Source organism: Polypterus senegalus, chromosome 13, assembly GCF_016835505.1.
Source record: "Polypterus senegalus isolate Bchr_013 chromosome 13, ASM1683550v1, whole genome shotgun sequence".
NCBI classification, from domain to species: Eukaryota; Metazoa; Chordata; class Cladistia; order Polypteriformes; family Polypteridae; genus Polypterus; species Polypterus senegalus.
The window spans coordinates 149,469,078-149,492,908 of NC_053166.1; the positions used below are offsets into that span (position 1 = coordinate 149,469,078).

Consider the following 23,831-nt stretch of genomic DNA (forward strand, 5'->3'; position numbering starts at 1 on the left):
AGGTTTATGAATATGGTGAGAGAGGACATGCAGGCGGTGGGGTTAACAGAGCAAGATATGCAAGAAGATGATCCGCTGTGGCAACACCTAATAGGAGCGGCCGAAAGAAGAAAAAGAAGATCATTAATAGATAGCAATTCCTGAAATTTATATAAATGTTTTTTATTTGCAAAAGATGCAAGTCATTTTGACTACTACTTGTATTTAATTGCATTGGTATAACATCCATCCATCCATCCATCCATTTTCTAACCCGCTGAATCCGAAGACAGGGTCACGGGGGTCTGCTGGAGCCAATCCCAGCCAACACAGGGCACAAGGCAGGAACCAATCCTGGGCAGGGTGCCAACCCACCACAGGACACACACAAACACACCCACACACTAAGCACACACTAGGGCCAATTTAGAATCACCAATCCACCTGACCCGCATGTCTTTGGATTGTGGGAGGAAACCGGCATAACATGGAAAACTGAATTTATTTAGTGTGTAATTTGAAAAGTAATAAACTGTATATTTAGTAGTTGGTGTGGATAAAGTTACAGCCCCTCCTGTGTGTCATAAACATAATAAAGGGAGTTTCCCATCAGCCAGGGCATCCAGACATAAAAAATCCGGTCTAACAACCCCCTTGGATGAAAGGTTCAAAACAAAGGTGGGCCATACCCGATAGTACCCCAAGCAAGAATGCTAGGAGTTGCTCAATATTCTGATTTCTAAAGAAGCCTCTTCAGCATTGAAGAAAAAAATTTTGGACAGCAGCATGCAGAGCAAGTGCAAGTTCTGATCAAAGAAGATAAAACATGAAGCAAAGTTGAAAGAACAGATATGAAATGATCAGAGGGATGTGTGGAGTGTTAAAGAGTGAGAGGAAAACAAATGCCAAGTACAGAGAAGGTTTGGAGTGGAGGCAATAGAAGCAAATAGAGAGGATTCAGGCATGTGGAACAACTGGGTGAAGACTGATTTTGTGATGGTGGTGGAATGGATGAGTCTCACCAACAGTCCAAAGATGATTACCTGAAATCTATCCTCTAAGATAGATAGAAAGATAGATAGATAGATAGATAGATAGATAGATAGATAGATAGATAGATAGATAGATAGATAGAGTGGTGTGAAAAACTATTTGCCCCCTTCCTGATTTCTTATTCTTTTGCATGTTTGTCACACAAAATGTTTCTGATCATCAAACACATGTAACCATTAGTCAAATATAACACAAGTAAACACAAAATGCAGTTTTTAAATGATGGTTTTTATTATTTAGGGAGAAAATAAATCCAAACCTACATGGCCCTGTGTGAAAAAGTAATTGCCCCCTTGTTAAAAAATAACCTAACTGTGGTGTATCACACCTGAGTTAAATTTCCTGATTACTGCCACACCTGTTTCTATCAAGAAATCACTTAAATAGGAGCTGCCTGACACAGAGAAGTAGACCAAAAGCACCTCAAAAGCTAGACATCATGCCAAGATCCAAAGAAATTCAGGAACAAATGAGAACAGAAGTAATTGAGATCTATCAGTCTGGTAAAGGTTATAAAGCCATTTCTAAAGCTTTGGGACTCCAGCGAACCACAGTGAGAGCCATTTTCCACAAATGGCAAAAAAATGGAACATTGGTGAACCTTCCCTGGAGTGGCCGGCCGACCAAAATTACCCCAAGAGCGCAGAGACGACTCATCCGAGAGGTCACAAAGACCCCAGGACAACGTCTAAAGAACTGCAGGCCTCACTTGCCTCAATTAAGGTCAGTGTTCACGACTCCACCATAAGAAAGAGACTGGGCAAAACGGCCTGCATGGCAGATTTCCAAGACGCAAACCACTGCTAAGCAAAAAGAACATTAGGGCTCGTCTCAATTTTGCAAAGAAACATCTCAATGATTGCCAAGACTTTTGGGAAAATACCTTGTGGACTGATGAGTAAAAAGTTGAACTTTTTGGAAGGCAAATGTCCCGTTACATCTGGCGTAAAAGGAACACAGCATTTCAGAAAAAGAACATCATACCAACAGTAAAATATGGTGGTGGTAGTGTGATGGTCTGGGGATGTTTTGCTGCTTCAGGACCTGGACGGCTTGCTGTGATAGATGGAACCATAAATTCTACTGTCTACCAAAAAATCCTGAAGGAGAATGTCCGGCCATCTGTTCGTCAACTCAAGCTGAAGCGATCTTGGGTGCTGCAACAGGACAATGACCCAAAACACACCAGCAAATCCACCTCTGAATGGCTGAAGAAAAACAAAATGAAGACTTTGGAGTGGCCTAGTCAAAGTCCTGACCTGAATCCAATTGAGATGCTATGGTATGACCTTAAAAAGGCGGTTCATGCTAGAAAACCCTCAAATAAAGCTGAATTACAACAATTCTGCAAAGATGAGTGGGCCAAAATTCCTCCAGAGCGCTGTAAAAGACTCATTGCAAGTTATCACAAACACTTGATTGCAGTTATTGCTGCTAAGGGTGGCCCAACCAGTTATTAGGTTCAGGGGCAATTACTTTTCACACAGGGCCATGTAGGTTTGGATTTTTTTTTCTCCCTAAATAATAAAAACCATCATTTAAAAACTGCATTTTGTGTTTACTTGTGTTATATTTGACTAATGGTTAAATGTGTTTGATGATCAGAAACATTTTGTGTGACAAACATGCAAAAGAATAAGAAATCAGGAAGGGGGCAAATAGTTTTTCACACCACTGTACATACATTCATCCATTTTCCAAACCGTTATATCCTAATACAGGGTTATGGGGGGGTCTGCTGGAGCCAATCCTAGCCACACCAGCCCACCGCAGACATAAATCTATATTTATATCTATATCTATATCTATATCTATATAATTTTCATTTGGATCTTGATCTTTGTTTGTCCACGAATGAATTAGAAGAAGAAGCACTAGATGGCAGTAGAGAGACAGCTAAAACAGGCATTGCATTAAGAATCTCCTCCAGGCTTATACTACTGAAGACTGTAGTACGTCAGTCACACCTCAAAACACAGACATTCAAACTAAACAAATTGTTGTGCTTTAAATTAACTAAAGAGATCTTCATTTAGATCTTGATCTTTGTTTGTCCATGAATTCCACACATGCGTAGACCACCTACCAGTTTAGTACGTTGTTGTTACTCACAGATGTCAACAATGTGCCGGAATAACGAAAGGGGTGATGGGCAGTGTTACGCTGGTTAGCTCCTGAGGCCTGGTTAGAGAATGAGACTGCCGAAGATAAAAGGTACGTGCCTACGTAACATATGAATGAAAGAAAGACAGTGGGTAAAATGAATGACAACGTAACAGCACGTTCCGGAAATCATTATTGTTACATTGTAGCCGGCGAGTGCTGCGAGTGTCACAGTTGTACCGTGGCTTGCTCACATGTCAGTGAAGTGATCCCTATTTATGCTTTAAAGAGCCTGGATACCTATGTGTCCCCCTTTTATAACCATTGCTCCGTGTATATTGCCTTTCTCTTTGGATTGCCATAAAGCAACCTGCGAGATTGGAGAAAGGTTGAGAAGACATCGTGAGAGGAAATGACAGCGTCATGAAAACGAGACGGACTGTGAATGGACAGAAGCAGAAATGCTCCTACACCACCACATAATTACGATTCGGACAGTGATTCTGAGTAGGCAGTTCCTATCGAATCAATATCCAAGGGTTTTCTTTTGTAATTTTGTTTCCCTTATAAAAAAATCATAATGCTGTGTGACGAAGAGCCCAGTTCACGACTGGCAGCCGCGTTTAAACAGGGAGCTCCTTCACAGACAACTTTAACACGCGCAACGTAGTTGGGTGCTATATATATATATATATATATATATATATATATATATATATATATATATATATATATATATATATATATATATATTATAATATAATATATAGACAGCTTTTGTCTAATTTTGGTTCTCTACATTACCACAATGAATTTTAAATGATGCAGTTGAAGTGCAGACTTTCAACTTTAATTTAATGGGTTGAACAAAAAGATTGCATAAAATGTGAGGGAACTAAAGTATTTTTTTGACACAATCTCTTTATTTCAGGGGCTCAAAAGTAATTGGACAATTGACTCAAAGACTATTTCATGGGCAGGTGTGTTCAAGTCCGTCATTATGTCTGATCAATTTAAGCAGATAAAAGGGCTGGAGTTGATGTGAGGTGTGGTGCTATATACAGATATATATTACTTCAACAGAATTAAAATGAAATGCATTTACTATACACATACGCACAGTCTTGATTTTTAATTGGGAATGCTGGTAATATGATTAATATCAATTCTGGATAATTTCACTGAAGCTCAATTCCATTCAAGATAACTGAAGTTCACTGCATTACCACTGCCACCTGTCTGAGAAGATTATGACATACTGCAAAGAAAATTAGCATAACTTAATAATAATCACAAACAGAGCAGAAAATGTAAGAGACAGACTAAAAAGGTATTCTGTAAACAACATACACAGGTATTCAAGTGTTTACTTAATGGTTGTAGATTGAACTTAGAATTACTGGAGCTTTGACTATTCCTCCCATCATCTCAGCATGATTTTTAAGAGGTAAGAAAAAATGAAGTAATGTCTGTTTATTTGATCAATCAATTTCAGCAGCAGCTGACTGAATGAACACAGGCACACAGAGCCGTGGCCTGTAATGAAAACACTTCTTCTAGTCCACCGTATTATTCTGAATGACAGGTAAAGTGAAAAGTATAATATATAACAACAAACATAAAACTACATTTTGCGTCAAAATAAAAATTCAACCCCTTAAATAAGAGTTTGTGTTATATGCCAGTCAGGGTTCACCAAACTGCCAAGCACATTTAACGAACAGCATGGCACTACATTTCCCAAAAGCATTTACAAGGCTGGGAGCAGACCATCAATGGTGATGGACAGGTGACTCCACCCACAAAATAATGAGACTCTGGGAACAAATCTAAGCACATCCATCCATTATCCAACCCGCTATATCCTAACTACAGGGTCACGGTGGTCTGCTGGAGCCAATGAGGCACATTACCTGCATTGTGAGGGAGCATCAGTTACGGCACTACAGCCATGTGGCGTGATTCCCCGAGGGTGATCCGGCTCGCAGGATCCTCATCGTTGAGGACCCAAGTGTCTGGACCAGGCCAAGGGGATGCCCACGTAACACCTGGCTGCAACAGATAGATGGTCATTTCTGGATGGTGGGACTGGACTGCATGTCTGCCTGGGGGGTTGCAAACCAGGATCTTGTGCTGTTTCGTTGTGTGGTGGGTGTGGCAGCATCGCTGTACCAGTGATCTGACCTGACGTGGCGTCAGTATATCAATTTACTGAACCTTAGGCCAATTCTAAAATGTTTAATAATAGATGTTTAAAACAAAATAATAACAATAGCACTAGATAGTCCATCCTGCCATATCCTAACTACAGGGTCATGGGGTCTGTTGGAGCCAATCCCAGCCAGTACAGGGTGCAAGGCAGGAAACAAACCCCAGGCAGGGCACCAGCCCACTGCAGGGCGCACACCAAGGACAATTTAGGATCACCAAAGCGCCTAACCTGCATGTCATTGGATTGTGGGAGGAAACCCAAGCAGACACGGGGTGAACATGCAAACTCCGCGCAGGGAGGACCCGGGAACCAAACCTGGGTCTCCTAACTACGAGGCAGCAGTGCTACCCACTGCACCACCATGCCGCCCAATCTAAGCACAAGTAAACCAAATAAGAAACAAAACTGACATAAAACACAAAATGAAACAAATAATAAAAATAAAGAACAATACTAACAAAAGTCTGAATTTGCATAAGGCACCCTAATTTGGAGTGTTCATAACAAATGAAATTGTTTACTTCATGAGGTAGGAGTACATAATAAACAAGAAAAGCTGTGTCACATGTTTGAAATATTAAAATGTGACCTTCATTTTAAATGTTTAAAGTCTGAATATTCTTGATTGTAATAGAAATTTGTCATTTTTATACCCTATGATGGAGGTCCTAGAGAGCTAGATTTTAGTAAAGGATGAAAAATGTAAAATAACATATTTGTATGATCAACAACACTGAAATAGTCATAAACGATATCCCACATGATTATGTCTAAAATTCATCAATTTTAATCTTCTAGGAGTGGCTCTTTGAGGGATAAGACCACCAATAAAATTTGGATCAGCAATTGCAAAATAACATAAAAGAACACTCCGCATTTCTATATTATCGATCCCCTTTTTTTGTCGAAGTTTTGTGAAAAAGAGTTACTTTAACCCCTTATATCTCATTATGGGGCTGGTTGATGTGGCATGCATAAGTTCAGGTCCTTCTGATCCTTTTTGCTGAAGACACTTAGAGGTTTACTCTTCACGATCCATCCATCCATCCATCCATCCATTATCCAGCCCGCTATATCCTAATTAACGGGGTCACAGGGGTCTGCTGGAGCCAATCCCAGCCAACACAGGGCGCAAGGCAGGAAACAAACCCCGGGCAGGGTGCCAGCCTACCGCAGTACTCTTCATGATAAGGGTGTTATTTCCAGCATAAAATATGGTCCAAAAATGGCCTAAAAATTAGGGAATTTTAGGTCTAGGGGGCCAAAAATAGGGGGGAACACCAAAAAGCTTGAAGTGTTACATAACAAGACATATTGAACAGTATATCATATGTGGGGGCTTTCACGTACCAGTTACTCAGGAGGAATCAAACATAAAAAAAGAAAAAAAATCAAGTAATTTCAAAGCATTCATAAGTGATTCTTAATGAACACAATAAAAAATGACAAAATTATGTTGCAATATTTTTTAAGGTGCTCCTGAAATCATTATAATATTCCCCCTTTATGGGGCTCATGGTCACATCTAAATTAAGAAGTCAGGCGTAAGGAGAAACTCAAAAGCAAAACAGAGAGATTGCCAGTTTAAAAATCAATAAGGAAAATGAAAGAGGCTTGAAGAGAAAGGAAACGATACACACATCATCGTTAATTACATGCAAAAAACAACAGGCAGCCACACCGGTGCAGGATAAGTGGTGACATTTCATACTAAGATAGCAGCAAACTATTACACTGTATTCAAGAATGAAAAAAGCTAAAAAATATTCCAGAAACCTCTGATTCCCTTTTAAACACTAGAGAAAATCATATGGTTCCTTCACAGTTTGTTACAGTAAAACTGATTATAATCGTACCACAAAGTAATTGGTAAGCACAGCTAAATAGCAAAGTATACATCCATCCATCCATTATCCAACCCGCTATATCCTAACTACAGGGTCACGGGGGTCTGCTGGAGCCAATCCCAGCCAACGCAGGGCGCTAGGCTGGAAACAAACCCCGGGCAGAGCGCCAGCCCACCACAGCGATACCAAAGTCCATACTTTATTATTGACCCAACACTAGTGTGCCAGTAATATTCCACTGAACAGGATCATCTCCAGACAGACGAGCAGCTTCAGAGACAGACTGCTGTCACCATCCTGCTCCACTGACAGACTGAGGAGATCGTTCCTCCACCACACTATACGACTCTTCAGTTCCACCCGGGGAGGGGGGTAACAGTTAACATTATACAAAGTTATTGTCTGTTTTTACATGCATTTTTATTACTCTTTAATTTAATATTGTTTTTTGTATCAGTATACTGCTGCTGGATTATGTGAATTTCCCCTCGGGATTAATAAAGTATCTATCTATCTATCTATCTATTATATAATGCCTTTCACTCTATCTATCTATCTATCTATCTATAATATAGTGCCTTTCACTCTATCTATCTATCTATAATATAGTGCCTTTCACTCTATCTATCTATCTATTATATAGTGCCTTTCACTCTATCTATCTATCTATCTATCTATCTATCTATCTATCTATCTATCTATCTATCTATCTATTATATAATGCCTTTCACTCTATCTATCTATCTATCTATCTATCTATCTATCTATCTATCTATCTATCTATCTATCTATTCTGAGCTGACTACACCACCCACAGTAGTAATTTTATGGTGCCTTATACGGCAGAAGTGCTTCATGTAGTAACTAAAACATCTGTATGTGAATTTTAAATTATTTTGTTTAAACTTAATTTAAACTTAAAAATACCAAACAATAAACTACAGGTTTTGGTGTTTTTTTTCTTCAGTTGTCAAGTCAAGTCTAGTTGGAGAGCATGCACTGGTACAGCATGTTGCCGCACCCACCACACGATGAAACAACTCGGGATCCCGGTTTGCAACCCCCCAGGCAGTCCAGTGCCACCCTCCACAAATGACCCTTTATCTGACGCAGACAGGTGTTACATGGGCGACCCCTTGGCCTGGTCCAGCCACTTGGGCCCCCAACAATGAGGATCTTACGAGCTGGATCACCATCGGGGAAACACGTCACATGGTTGTAGTGCCGTAACTGACGCTCCCTCACAATGCAGGTAATGTGCCTCATTCGGGACTCCATGAGCAACACAAAGGCAAACCAATGGTACCCAAGGATTTTCCGGAGAGACACGGTATCAAAGGAGTCCAGTCTTTGTGTCAGGTCACTGGATAGCATCCATGTCTCACAACCATATAACAAGACAGGGAGCACCAGGACTCTAAAAACTTGGACCTTCGTCCTTTTTCATAAATATCGTGTAACGCCACACACCCCTTTCCAGCGACCTCATGACCCCCTCATGCGCTCCCAATCCGTCTACTGACTTCATAGGAAGAGTCACCAGAGACATGAATGTCACTGCTGAGGTAAGTAATCCTCTCGATGAGATCAACACTCTCTCCACAGACAGACACACTGCTGATGGCCGTGCCCAAGAGGTCATTAAAGACCTGGATGTTGGTTTTTATCAGGATGCTCGCAAGCCCAGACACTCAGACTCCTCACTCAGTCCTGATCAGAGCCTCCATTGACTCTGAGAAGATCACAGCATCATCAGCAAAGTCAAGATCTGTGAATCTTTCTTCACCAACAGATGCCTCACAGCCGCTGGACCCTACGACCATACCCAACACTCAGTCCATATAACCATTGAACAGAGTAGGAGCAAAAACACACCCCTGAAGAACCCCAGAATCAACTGGGAAAAACGCAGAGTTCTTCAGTTGGCTACATAATAAAAATATCAACTTAGCTAATAACAAGCAACAGAAAGATATATTCAACTACAACACATTTCTTATTCATTCAGCATTTTGATTTTTGTTAAAAACTTGGAAATTACAGAATTAATTTTACAGACAGAAAATAAATCTGGTCTATTATGGTACCTTCCAAAAAATCACCCTGTGGTTGAACCCACGAATTTAGACATCATTTTACACCGCAGTACCAATGCAGACCATGAACTGCACGGATAAACCTGTAAACACCGTAAAGCACTGCAGTTTAATTTACTTAGAGTGCAAATACACAAATATAAAAACCTGCTTTTGAGAGCAAACTTAATAAGGACACACTTAGTGCAGAGCACAAACAATAAAGCTAATTACGAAGATGTTAAATTAATTTGGTATACTGCATAAAAACGCTTTACAATAATCAGTGGAAACCCGGGAGACCAAATGCTTTGCATTCCTTAAAACCTTATCTTTAACCTGACATTTAACAAAATCTAAAGTTAACATGTTTACCAATGAGTTATTTTCTTTATTAGAAGAATATTATCAAGAGCAGAATGTTCTCCCACTTATTAGATTTAGCATACTAAATGGTATACTGGAAAGAAGACCATAACATTTCACACTATGATCAAGGTAAAATAATCCCTAATGTATTTGTAAAGTTTGTATTAAACTACTTCCCAACTATAAAACAAATGTAAATGTAGTAAAGATATAAAGTAATGATACCTTTACTTCAAACCATACTGTATGAACCTATGTTCTACATCACAACCCAGCCAGGACCCAAAGCCTATCCCAGCAACAGCAGATGCAAAATGGAGTCAACCATAAAAGTCATGTCGGTCCATTACAGTTCACATTCATGCACAGATTCAACCTCACTAAAAACAAGGACAGTTTACAAACACTAATTAATTATGAATTAATTAATTAATAAATTAATGAATGAGGGCGGCACTGTGGCGCAGTGGGTAGTGCTGCTGCCTCACAGTTAGGAGACCTGGGTGCATTTCCTGGGTCCTCCCTGCGTGGAGTTTGCATGTTCTCCCCGTGTCTGCATGGGTTTCCTCCCACAGTCCAAAGACATGCAGGTTAGGTGCACTGGCGATCCTAAATTGTCCCGAGTATGTGTGTGTGCATGCCCTGTGGTGGGCTGGCGCCCTGCCCGGAGGTTTGTTTCTTGTCTTGCACCCTGTGTTGGCTGAGATTGGCTCCAGCAGACACGCGTGACCCTGTAGTTAGGATATAGCGGGTTGGAAAATGGATGGATGAATGAATGAATGTCTTTGAGACTTACTGGTGCAAAACCAGTAACAAAGGTAGAGCCTAGAAACACCACATAGATGGTGACAAGATCAGGAATAAAGCCTGTGCCCTGAAGTTTTGAGACAGCAGCATAAATCATAATATCAACAAGACACTCATGATGTAAAGAGGTTTATGTAAAATGTGAATCTGCTAGACCGAAATTCTCTGCAGTGCACAGATGAAAAAAGCTTATTTGGGCCTTTTTCTGAATTTAGCATTATATTTAAAAACACTAAATACACATGTTGGAATAAACTAATCTCTGCTAATACCATTTGCTGAATCGAAGTTACAGGTTTATCCTTAAGGTTGGTTCTAAGAATTCAAGGCTACTCCAAAAGATTTCAGCTGTGCATTTTCTGGTAATATGGAGTTTCAAATAAGATGCTAGTACTGTAGTTCTAAGAAATGATGTGCATGCAAATGCTACACCCTGAGGCAAAATGTAAACATGGATCCAAATTAGATACCCTTCAGCTTACTCCAGATTTAGGGAACTAAGTACATTTAAAAATACACAAAGACCAACCGTGACAATGCTCCAAGGCTCTCCTAATAGGATAAATGTTCCTGTTCCAAAAAAGGCAGGCATCTCTTCACCTAATGACTAAACACCAGTGGCACTTGCATCTCACCTCAATGAAGACTTTTTACAGACTGTTGTAGGACTATATGAGTGGTAGACCACCTGGACCCACTGCTGTTTGCCTAACTGACAAAGACTGGAGTGGAGGATACAAATATCTGTTTGCTCCCTAAGGCTTATTCTAACCTGGACAAAGCTGGCAGCACTACGAGAATTATGTTTTTTTATTTCTTCCAGTGCATTCAAAACCATTCAGCCATCTCTGTTAAGAGATATATACTCAGAGATATATGCATGTGGATGAGCCTGTGGTGTCCTGGATAATGGACTATCAGACTAACCCTAACCCTAACCCTAATTTAACAAAATCTAAAGTTAACATGTTTACCAATGAGTTATTTTCTTTATTAGAAGAATATTATCAAGAGCAGAATGTTCTCCCACTTATTAGATTTAGCATACTAAATGGTATACTGCAAAGAAGACCATAATATTTCACACTATGATCAAGGTAAAATAATCCATAATGTATTTGTAATGTTTGTATTAAACTACTTCCCATCTATAAAACTAATTTAAATGTAGTAAACATATAAACTAATGATACCTTTACTTCAAACCATACTGTATGAACCTATGTTCTCAATCACAATCCAGCCAGGACCCAAAGCCTATCCCAGCAACAGCAGATGGAAAATGGAGCCAACCATAAAAGTCATGTCGGTCCATTACAGTTCAAACTCACTAAAAACAAGGACCGTTTCCTCAAGGCTTATTCTAACCTGGACAAAGCTGGCAGCACTGCAAGAATTATCCTTTTTTATTTCTCCAGTGCATTCAAAATCATTCAGCCATCTCTGTTAAGGGGTATACTCAGAGATATGCATGTGGATGAGCCTGTGGTGTCCTGGATAATGGACTATCAGTAGGCCAGACCGCACTGTGAACTGTGTCTCTGGTACACTGGAGCACCACAGAGAATAGTCCTGTCTCCTTTGTTCTTCACTCTGTACACCTCAGACTACAAATATAAAACCAGGTCATGCCATTTGCAGAAATTCTCAGATGATTCTGCACTTATGGGGTGTAATGATAAGGGGGATGACATAGAGGAGAGGAGTCAGGTGGAGTACTTTGTTTCTTAATGCAGAAAGAATTGTCGACAACTTAACATCAGCAAAACCAAGGAAATGGTTATTGATTTCATTGCACCAAAGAGCCTTTATGACTGGAAACTATTCAGAGAGTGGATGAAGAAGTGGTGCACTCCTACAAGTACTTGGGTGTCCATATCAATGGCAGGTTGGAACTGGTCTCAGAACACTGAGGAACTATATAAGAAAGGGCAGAACAGGCTTCTTTTTTCTTAGGAGACTGTGTTCCTTTAATGTGAGTAGTGACATCCATCACATATTCTACAACTCTGTAATGGCCAATGTGATTTTCTATACTGTGGTGCACTGGACTGGTAACATCACTTCAAGAGAGGCCTACCAAATTAATAAGCTAATTAAAAAGATCAGCTCAGTTATGGGACACACTCTGGACCCCCTGGAGTAGGAGCAAAGGAGAGAATTAAAACAAAACTGCAATTATGAACAATGCTGCAAATCCTTTCTATGACACACTAACACTGAGGACTTTCAGGACGAATCATTCAGCAGAAGTGTGTCATGAAACACGACTGGGTCCCCAGCAGCAATACGCTTTCACAATTTTTCACTGGCATTAAGACTGCTAAGTCAGAGGTTTTCTCTTTTTTGCCATTCTGGTGTTGGTTCAGACCTTTGTGTGTGTTACTTATGTACTTATTTATTTAAAACACTCCTGTAAAAAGCCAAATTTCACCGTGGGGACAAATAAACGGGTTCTATCTATCTACTGTATTCCAATAGTTATTATTTCTTATAACATTATGAATGTCCATCCATCCATCCTCTTCCGCTTATCCGAGGTCGGGTCGCAGGGGCAGCAGCTTGAGCAGAGATGCCCAGACTTCGCTCTCCCCAGCCACTTCTTCCAGCTCTTCCGGGGGAATCTTGAGGCATTCCCAGGCCAGCCGAGAGACATAGTCCCTCCAGCGTGTCCTGGGTCTTCCCCGGGGCCTCCTCCCAGTTACACGTGCCCAGAACATCTCACCAGGGAGGCGTCCAGGAGGCATCCTGATCACATGCCCGAACCACCTCTCTGACTCCTCTCGATGCGGAAGAGCAGCGGCTCTACTCTGAGTCCCTCCCGGATGACTGAGCTTCTCATCCTATCTTTAAGGGAAAGCCCAGACACCCTGCGGAGGAAGCTTATTTCGGGCGCTTGTATTTGCAATCTCGTTCTTTCCGTCACTACCCATAGCTCATGACCATAGGTGAGGGTAGGAACATACATCGACTGGTAAATTGAGAGCTTTGCCTTATGGCTCAGCTCCTTTTTCACCACGACAGACTGATGCAGAGCCCGCATCACTGTGGACGCCGCACCGATCCGCCTGTCGATCTCACGCTCCATTCTTCCCTCACTCGTGAACAAGACCCCGAGATACTTGAACTCCTCCACTTGGGGCAGGATCTCGCTCCCAATGTGCTATTCAAAAATATATATTGGGCCTTCCTTCATTCTGTAAGTCATGAATTTAGATTAAAATAAGCTAACCATTGATCAGTCGACTGTACTATTCAATGTAATTTGTGGATACGCCACAAAAAGAATGTGTTTTACTGTCTAATATTTGCTGTTTCAGCAGTTTCCAGTATCCTTAACCATTTATATATATACCTGTATATATATATGCAGCTTGTTATACACACTGAGGGAGTCAGAATTTTGAATGGAGGTGGGAAGATCATTGCACCAGCTAGGAGCTACACATAAGAAGAGTCAGGATTGAGATTTACTGCCATGCAGAGGTGGCATTACCAGATGTTGTTCATCAGCAGACCTGAGTAGTTGAGAAGAAGCAGAGGACCTCACAAATGCCTCCATATATGTGGGTGCTGACCCAATGACTACTTTGTAGACAAGCATCCAGGATTTGAACCTAATTTGTGCCGCTATAGGTGGCCAATGTAGTGATCTGAAATGCCTCTGCATTTTGAATCATCTGCAGAAAATTGGTGAGACAAGGTGGTACTCCCGCCAGCAGACAGCTTGAGTAGTCCAGATTTGACATGACCAAAGCCAGGACCTGGAGTTGGGCTGCATACTTTGTCAGATATGGTTGGATCTTGTGGATGCTCTATATAATGAATTGCAAGTCCAAGAGACATTTGCAAAACATTAAGTGAAGGACAGCTGGTCATCGATCACCTCCAGAAGCCTACATTCAGACTTGGTGGGTATTACAACAACAACAACATTTATTTATATAGCACATTTTTATACAAAAATTGTAGCTCAAAGTGCTTTACAAAATGAAGAATAGAACAATAGAAGACACAATAAAAAATAAACATAAGTCAACATTAATTAACATAGAATAAGTAAGGTCCGATGGCCAGGGTGGACAGAAGCAATATTAATACTATTAGCAATAGTAAGCCAAACTAAACAGGAATGGGGGTGCCCAATTGTGTAAAATTTGCCCTTAACAAGTTTCAATATGTGCTCCTGTGTGCTCAGTCTTGTGGTTAGTGATGTTAGAATGGACTTTGGCTTCCGGTGACCCTCTTCTTCTTCTTCTTCTTTCGGCTGCTCCTGTTAGGGATTACCACAGTGGATCATCTTCTTCCATATCCTTCTGTCCTCTGCATCTTGTTCTGTTACACCCATCACCTGCATGTCCTCTCTCATCACATCCATAAACCTTCTCTTAGGCCTTCCTCTTTTCCTCTTGCCTGGCAGCTCTATCTTTAGCATCCTTCTCCCAATACAGCCAGCATCTCTCCTCTGCACATGTCCAAACCAACACAATCTCACCTCTCTGATTTTGTCTCCCAAACCGTCCAACCTGAGCCGACCCTCTAATGTCCTCATTTCTAATCCTGTCCATCCTCGTCACACCCAATGCCAATCTTAACATCTTTAACTCTGCCACCTCCAGCTCTGTCTCCTGCTTTCTGGTCAGTGCCACCGTCTCCAACCCATATAACACAGCTGGTCTCACTACCGTCCTGTAGACCTTCCCTTACACTCGTGCTGATACCCGTCTGTCACAAATCACTCCTGACACTCTTCTCCACCCATTCCACCCTGCCTGCACTCTCTTTTTCTCCTCTCTTCCACAATCTCCGTTACTCTGTACTGTTGATCCCAAGTATTTAAACTCCTTCACCAACTCTACTCCCCTCATCCTCACCATTCCACTGACCTCCCCCTCATTCACACGCATGTATTTGAATTGAATAAATTGGGTTTAAGGAAATGAAGAGATTCATATTTATTGCCTAGTGCCTACTTATTTTTATGAAACAAATTAAAAAAATAAAATGTTAAGTACTTCTAAATTATTTTTGAATACATATTTAAGTACAAAAATCTATAAAAAAACATCCATCCTCTAACCTGCTGAATCCGAATACAGGGGTCTGCTGGAGCCAATCCCAGCCAACACAGGGCACAAGGCAGGAACCAATCCTGGGCAGGGTGCCAACCCACCACAGGACACACACAAGAGCCAATTTAGAATCGCCAATCCACCTAACCTGCATGTCTTTGGATTGTGGGAGGAAACCCCACCCACGCACACACGGGAGAACATGCAAACTCCACGCAGGGAGGACCCAGGAAGCGAACCCAGGTCTCCTAACTGCGAGGCAGCAGCGCTACCCACTGCGCCACCGTGCCGCCTAAAAAAACATCATTCAACCAAAATAGTGAAGTACTCTACACTTACAATATTCACATTTACAAAACTGTGAAAACACATTACGTTTGTTGTATTATTAAAATGTTCATTTAAAGATAATTAATTAACTTTGCTTAATTTTGACTTAAAACGTACATCAGGCAGCCAGCTTATGGCACTTGCAATTGCTCACTTATGCCACATACTACAAATGAAGATGAATATTGCTTTTTTATTATTTAAAATGATATGAACACTTTTCAGTGCACTGCTCAAATGTTCCTTAAAATACACTCATGAATAAAACAATAAAAGGAATCTATACCTTAATTATTCATATCATGTTATAACCCTTAAATGCCGGTCTTATGATATAACTATTGACTTACAGTCCACGGACATGTTACTGCTTTGTTTAACTTCTTGACTATGAAGATGAAAAAACAGTTTGTGCCAATTCAGCAACAACAGTCTTTTACAGAAATTTTTAAATTTTAAAATTTGAACTGTTTATAAGCTGAAAGTATATACCACACTTTAAAAACCTTTAAGCATAGAGTGTTCAATCCAGCTCAGAAACCCTGAATGTATAAAATTCATCCCTTTTGCCAAGCCACACACAAGGACTGTCTTCTTCTTGACGGCAGTGGTAAGGCAGGTTAGTTTTTACTCCAGTAACATTTCATCTTTTTTTACAATTACATGACAGCAAAGTTGTTTGAAAACGTGCTAAGCCAAAGTTTCTCAAGCCTGTTATGTCATCTGAATTCTTCATTATCCAACCATCTATTATCCAACTCGCTATATCCTAACTACAGTGTCACGGGGGTCTGCTGGAGCCAATCCCAGCCAACACAGGGTGCAAGGCAGGAAACAAACCCCGGGCAGGGTGCCAGCCCACCACAGGAATTCTTAATTAATTCATTTTTAAAAATTGGAAATGAGTTTTTATTTTTTAACACCTCACACATTCATGTACATATGCTGCATACAAAGTGGACTGAACCGTTGTGATCAAGTGGTGAAGTTAAATGGAAGGAGCAATTGCCAGCAATATTATAATCTGAGAAACACGCTTAACTTGCCAGAACCATGCCATTATAATGATGACAGGAGCCATGTGCAGCAGACATGCAACCCCTTTGAGACCGCCAAAATGTAAAAATGCCGGTCCAAGCAGGAAACTTCAAGGGCAAACACAACAACAACAACAACATTTATTTCTATAGCACATTTTCATACAAATAATGTAGCTCAAAGTGCTTTACATGATGAAGAAAGAGAAAAAAGACAAAGTAAGAATTAGAATAAGACAACACTGATTAACATAGAATAAGAGTAAGGTCCGATGGCCAGGGAGGACAGAAAAACAAAAAAAAACTCCAGACGGCTGGAGAGAAAAAATAAAATCTGCAGGGGTTCCAGGCCACAAGACCACCCAGGCCCCTCTGAGTGAATGAATGACCAAGGCAACAGAAGGGAGACGCAAAAGATACAGCTTCATTCATCACAGCCGGATTCTTGAGAGGAGTGATCCTCAGCTGTTGAAATACAGGCCTATAAAAACAGCAAAGTCTGCAATCATTCCTTCCTGAATTGTCCAACTATCATTCCAGATATCCCAGGCGTTGGAAAGAAAGGAGCACAATCTGACCATGAGAAGAAATCATTGACCATGAAGTAGTGTACATTCAGTCCAAGTACCCTGAAAAATAGATGTATACTTATACAGATGGATCTGCTTCTGAAGTAACTGAAGATGGAGGAAGAGAAGTATACATTAGGTTCACTGGACACTAGATCTTCATACCCATTGTAACAGGCAAATACTCCACGAGGCAGAAGCTCTGTGTACAGAAGCAGCAGCCATCAACGATAGAGAACACTAAGATGAAATAACGCCATCAAGTGGTCATGATTAATGATGCCCTTTTCTTTGCTGAGTGCACTTAAGGAACCCCGCAATGAGAAACTGCATACACTCGAATCTACGATGTCAGAACTAGCCACACAGGTAAATTTAACACTCTAGAGGATTTCTGCACAGTGTGGAGTCTATGGAAATCAGACAGCTGAGAGGCTGGCAAAGGAAAGTGGTCAGCTGGACCAGAACAATATTATGAGGAAAAGGCCATCATCAAGACCTTGACACAGAAGACACTGCAACAGTAGCACCCACACTTGGACCAGAATGACAGTTACTACCATCGGAACAGAGCCAATCAGGTGAGAGAACACAAAAGAATGCATGTCCACATGCACAACAAACTGAAAGTTGGCCAGACAGACAGATGTCCTTATGACACAGCGAATACATAGTCCAAGGATGCCACCACCATCCAAGTGGGCTGACCAGACAACCCTGAGGATAAAATTATTTGGAGCGACAGAGAACAGCTGCATTTGTGCGAACAACTGGCATGGACATTTAGCGATCGACGAAGAAGAAGACCTGCAAGTGCTTCAATTTGTGAAATACTGAAAAATTGTACAATAAGGTTTTGATTTGTAAGGACAAAGAACACAACTGAAAATTCAACCAGCTGTTTTACAGTTAGGGATTGAAGTTGGCTATCATTACACACAGCAAGAAATGCAGTTATAAATGTGTTCAAAGTAACCTAAACAGTTATGTTTCAAAATTAAAGACTATTCACATTAAAAAAAAAAAATAAGTACTCACATTACAGGCAGTCATCTCAAAAATGTAATCTTGAAATACACACTACCAAATATGCTCCATTCCCGGAAGGCTGCAGCAGCTGCTGTTTTGGCTGCTAATTAAATATTTTCCGTTCATTTTAACAGACTTGTTTGTTAAAAATTAGCCCCCTCAATTGTTCCCTTTTTCCTTTATTCCTTTATGGGAGAATCGACAAGTGTCCGAAATTACTTGAGACTTTACTTGATTGGAGGAGGTGATAAAGTTCTGCATATTAAGAATCAGATGATGCAATGTATTAAATAAAGTGATGGTAATTAGAAAAAAAGTCTAAAAGGCTGTTCAATCCATGGACTGAGACATTTGCGCATATGGTTGCCGGTTCGAATCCCCGTCACTGCTCTGCTGGGCCCTTGAGCAAGGCCCTTAACCTGCAATTCCTCCAGGGGTGCTGTACAATGGCTGACCCTGCGCTCTGATCCCAACGGGTGTGCGAAAACAAACAAATTCCTAATACGAGAAAGGCAAAATAAAGAACAACAAAATAATAAATAAAGAGCTGTTCTGAATTCTCATCTGGACTTCGTATCTGCCTTCTTTGAAGACATAGAAATGTTTTTTTTTCCCAGAACACCTGCAGCCACAGTAGCACACCAGGACCGCAGTTGAAAACTCCTGTTTTATAAATTGAGTGTTTAATCCAGCTCAGAATAAGTACACGTATAAATGTAATCCATTATTTCAAATTATACACATGAACAGTTGTTTTCTTAGCAGGAAAGGAAAAGTGAGAGAAATTGTATTCCAGCTACATTTAATCTTTTCATACAATGACATGACAGCAAAGTTGCTTCAAAATGAGCTAAGTCGTACTTTATGCCTCTGGCCAGGAGTGTCATCAGCATTCTTAATTCATTAAATTAAAAAAGGTGGACATATGCGTTGTGAAGGGTTGTGCCTAAGTGGTTAAGATAGTGGAACGGTGCAATTCAGAGCAGCGTTTGAATCTGAGGAATACACTTAACCTACTTATGCTTCAATTTGAGAAATACTGAAAAACTGTACTACGAATGTTTGATTTGTAAATACAAAGAACGCAACCGGAAATGCAACTGACTGACTTTGGACAACATTGCAACAAGAAAGATACACACTTATGAAATTGGTTTAAAGTAAGCTAAACAGACTTACACTTAGCTTCCCAAATAAAGAACATCCATCCATCTATCCAACCCGCTATATCCTAACTTATCACTTTATACTATCAAGAGAGAAGCAGCGAGTAGTGTGGTACAATGTAATGGACAGGCTGTAGAAAGGCATGGGGGGTTTTGAAGATATCTGTTATTTGCTTCGGAAACATTTAGGCACCAGTACTGAATATTGAAAGATGGTATTGATACCAAAGTTCATCCATCCATTCATTATCCAACCCGCTATATCCTAACTACAGGGTCACGGGGGTCTTCTGGAGCCAATCCCAGGCGGCACAGGACACAAGGCAGGAAACAAACCCCGGGCAGGGCGCCAGCCCACCGCAGCAAATAAAGACCTCAAAATTAACATTTTGAAAAAGTAGACTAATTCCACATTATATTCAATCTTTTTAAGGATCTAGTCTTAGGATGCACAATAATAAATGTACAATTACTTACTGTTTTCAAGCTGCAAGCTAAACGGTCACTAGAATAAATATCTTCTCAAATGTTCCTTAAAGAGGAAATACAAAAAGTGGAATCCGTTGGGGATTGCGATCCATTAGGAGTCCCCTTAACTGAGCTATACTTCCACAGCTCACTTAATATAATTATTAGAACATAGCCATTAATCATATTGATAGTACTAAATAATAACTCAGATATACACTGAAAAAATTGTTTTGATTATTTAATGTAAATTTTATTTTTTGAGCACCGATTTCAAAACTTTTAGGCCATATTTCTCTATTATGTAACATTTTTTCACAGAAACACATTTTTTAGCTGTCAATTACAGTTTTATTTTTATTTTTTAGCACTATGTTCGTTAAATATTAATATTTTATTTTAATGATAATTTTGTTTGAATTGGATATTTTCTAATATTAAAATCTATCTTTAAAGCTTTGAAAATCTTCTTGAGAAAAATCACTAACAATGAGCACCTTTGGTTTTTATGTGCAGGGATCTGAACGCTCTGTTTATCTGACTAGGTCAGCAGTCAGGCCGTACAAAATTCCCAGGTTTTTTTTTTTCTGTAAGTGGGACAGCAGAGCCAAGAATTTGCATTAGAGATGGAAGGAATAGCCAGATAGAAAAAAAAAAAACTATAGCTTGGTGACATCCAGATAAAGAGCGGCTACAAGCCCTTCATATTAAGCTTGGGTTAATGAAGCAGTCTGTCAAAGCCCTACCAAAAGATGGAGGCTACTTGATGTGTTTGTGCCTTATGTTTCTGGGTTTATCTGAGGCAAAATTGAAAGAGAATATTTATTTGCCAGACCTGACATTAGAAAACTGATTTCTGCTGTAGAATTTGATGGTGCCATGAACAACCTTGAACAAGAGGCTTGGGTATTATTGAAAGAAGTAAATTCGAAGTTTTTAGGTAACAATAAAGGTCCACATTATGAAGAAATTGTGAAAAATGTGTTAGTTAAGTTTAACACGAGTCTTACAAGTTCACTTTTTGGATTCACACTAAGTGAAGAGCGGGCTGAAAGATTCCATGGGAATATCAACGACGCGGAAAGAAGATTCCAGGGACATTGGGTCGTCAGTATGATGGCGGATAACTGCTGGATGATTCATAGGGATGCAGCAGAAAAAGTGGACAAACATAAAAAACTAGAGAGGTTATATATAATTATAATTATAATAATTAATATATAATATATATCATCCATCCATCCATCCATTTTCTAACCCGCTGAATCCGAATACAGGGTCACGGGGGTCTGCTGGAGCCAATCCCAGCCAACAAGGCAGGAACCAATCCTGGGCAGGGTGCCAACCCACCGCAGAATATATATCATATATAATATAATATATAATTAATAATTATAATTAAGTATATAATTATAATTATATATAATATCCATCCATCCATTTCCTAACCCGTTGAATCCGAATACAGGGTCACGGGGGTCTGCTGGAGCCAATCCCAGCCAACAAGGCAGGAACCAATCCTGGGCAGGGTGCCAACCCACCGCAGGACACACACAAACACCAAGCACACACTAGGGCCAATTTAGAATCGCCAATCCACCTAACCTGCATGTCTTTGGATTGTGGGAGGAAACCGGAGCGCCCGGAGGAAACCCACGCAGACACGGGGAGAACATGCAAACTCCACGCAAGGAGGACCCGGGAAGCGAACCCGGGTCTCTTATCTCGAGGCAGCAGCGCTACCACTGCCACGTGCCCTAATATATATAATATATAATTATAATTAAGTATATATATATATATTGTTTTCTTTACCTATATGTTTAAAATCATTAGATCCACTAAATGTGTTCATGTATAGACTGACATAGAACAATATTTTATGCATAACTAAAGTTTGTGATTTGTTAAATTTGAATTACATTTTCTTCTCAATTTTGCACTTAAATGTGATTTGATGGAAACATTTTAATTATGTGTTCATAACTGAAAATAAAAATAACTTAATTGAAACATTTTTTTCTGAGTTTAACTTTAAAGACTTGCGTTACTTATTATTTTAAAGCTCCAAACTAAATTTACACCAATACACTGTCAAGGATTCCATAAAGATAAACACTGGCTTCACAAAGTGGTACCTTGTAGGGGATTACAATCCATTAGAGGTCCATTTTAATTGGGCTGTATTCCCACTGACAAAACAAAAACTACTTTAGAATTTCACCATTAATCGTATTAAATAGTGTAATTTATTAAATAGTAGTTTAACAATGAGACTCAAAGTTCGAATACTTTTTCACCAGATAAAGGTGCCGGCAAGAGTTCACCGACTTATCTGCATTCCCAAAAAAGTTATCTCGATTCTTATACTATTTTCAGGAACAATCGTCCACCTTAAATGCTGAACGTCAGTGCTTTAAACTCTTGCACTATTAATGTATTATTTCTCAGCCATCATACCTTCACAAAAATATACACAGACGCTTTCAACAAGGCGTGATGTTTTAAGTTCAGCCCTTACTACGAGTTTTGCCTTCTTCTTCTTCTGCATATAGTTTAACGCCAAAATGGAACAGATTAATTCATATACTGCAGGATTAGGAAAACCAAAACGTACACAACTGCTTCAAATGCAAATACCACTCCAAAGCATTCAGCAAAATTCAAACATCCTCACCGGTTTGCTGCCGGTTGTCTAATATGGAGCACCAACCGGCAGCAGCACCTTTCGGCAACACAGGAATGCGTGACACCGGCAACTCAAAACGAACTAAGACGGAAAATCACAACAATGCAAACTCCTAAAATTGACAGATATCTTCCAGCAGATCGTGTTCTCCTACCAAAAAAAAAGTAAGAGACATCGTCCCTAGGGTGACTCGCGCACAAGTGCCTCGGTGAACACAATCGCTTACAAGGAAAAAACAGAAAAAAAAAACAGGAGACCGTGAAGCTTCACCTTAACATCAGTCGCAGCTGAAATGTCGGCTACAGCTTTCTTGTCGCCAGTTGCCATCGATGCTGACGCCGTTTGAACCTGCAGTTTCGCGCAGCTGCCATTCCTGCTGCCACACAGGCGTTCCATCTCCAAAAGGCTTGTGCTTCCCTCGCTGGTTCCCAGTTTTACTCTCTTGGCTTCAGGCTGCCCGTCTTCTGTGTCATCCTTCCGCGACTTAACATCCCTGTTTTTAACATCCTCCGCGCTACTGGAAGGAGTTGCCATCGTGATTTTGATGAGTATTCCTCTTATTTCCTTTTTAATTTCAAATCGTGTTTTAACTCCCCAAGCCCTTCCTGCCACTCGTAAGGTGACACAGGCTATTACGCTTATGCCCAGATTGTCACTCTGTACCGCGTGTCCGCGTGCGCGTGTCTATGTGTGTTTCTCCGGCTTGAATCGCAGAGCCCAAACTGATGAAATCCCTCCCAGTTCTGTAGCTGCGTCAGTAATATTGAACACATTCTCAAATGTCTAAATATACCTGCGCATCGATCTAAAATACTATATTAACTAAACAACTCCTGGATCGCTGTCGCCTGAACAGAGCCGAGTGACTGTCATTTCTGTAGTTTCAGAAAATAAACTCTAGGCTTTCGGAATACAACAAAAAGCGGTAAAAAAAAAAAAAACTGTTAAAAACAGTGAAGCTTTGAAAATGTGATTTAGAGCTTCCCGCAGCTCCTAAGAGCATATTAGCTACCTTATGTGAGGACC

General features: G+C 40.3%; 1 protein-coding gene across 10 annotated transcripts in view; it reads right to left on the reverse strand.

Annotated features, from left to right (window-relative positions):
• Nucleotides 1–23,463, reverse strand: part of rbfox1 (RNA binding fox-1 homolog 1) — a 2,577,027-nt gene extending 2,553,564 nt beyond the window's left edge. For 2 of the 10 annotated variants that reach the window (XM_039775117.1, XM_039775115.1), the window contains exon 1: nucleotides 23,076–23,452. In XM_039775117.1, coding sequence (XP_039631051.1) covers nucleotides 23,076–23,339 — 264 coding nt within the window. In that variant the 5' untranslated portion in view covers nucleotides 23,340–23,452. Of the gene's footprint in view, nucleotides 1–23,075 lie in introns of all 10 variants that reach the window. The other 8 variants (XM_039775118.1, XM_039775114.1, XM_039775112.1 and 5 more) reach the window with 7 other exon arrangements.
• Nucleotides 23,464–23,831: the final 368 nt, after the last annotated feature.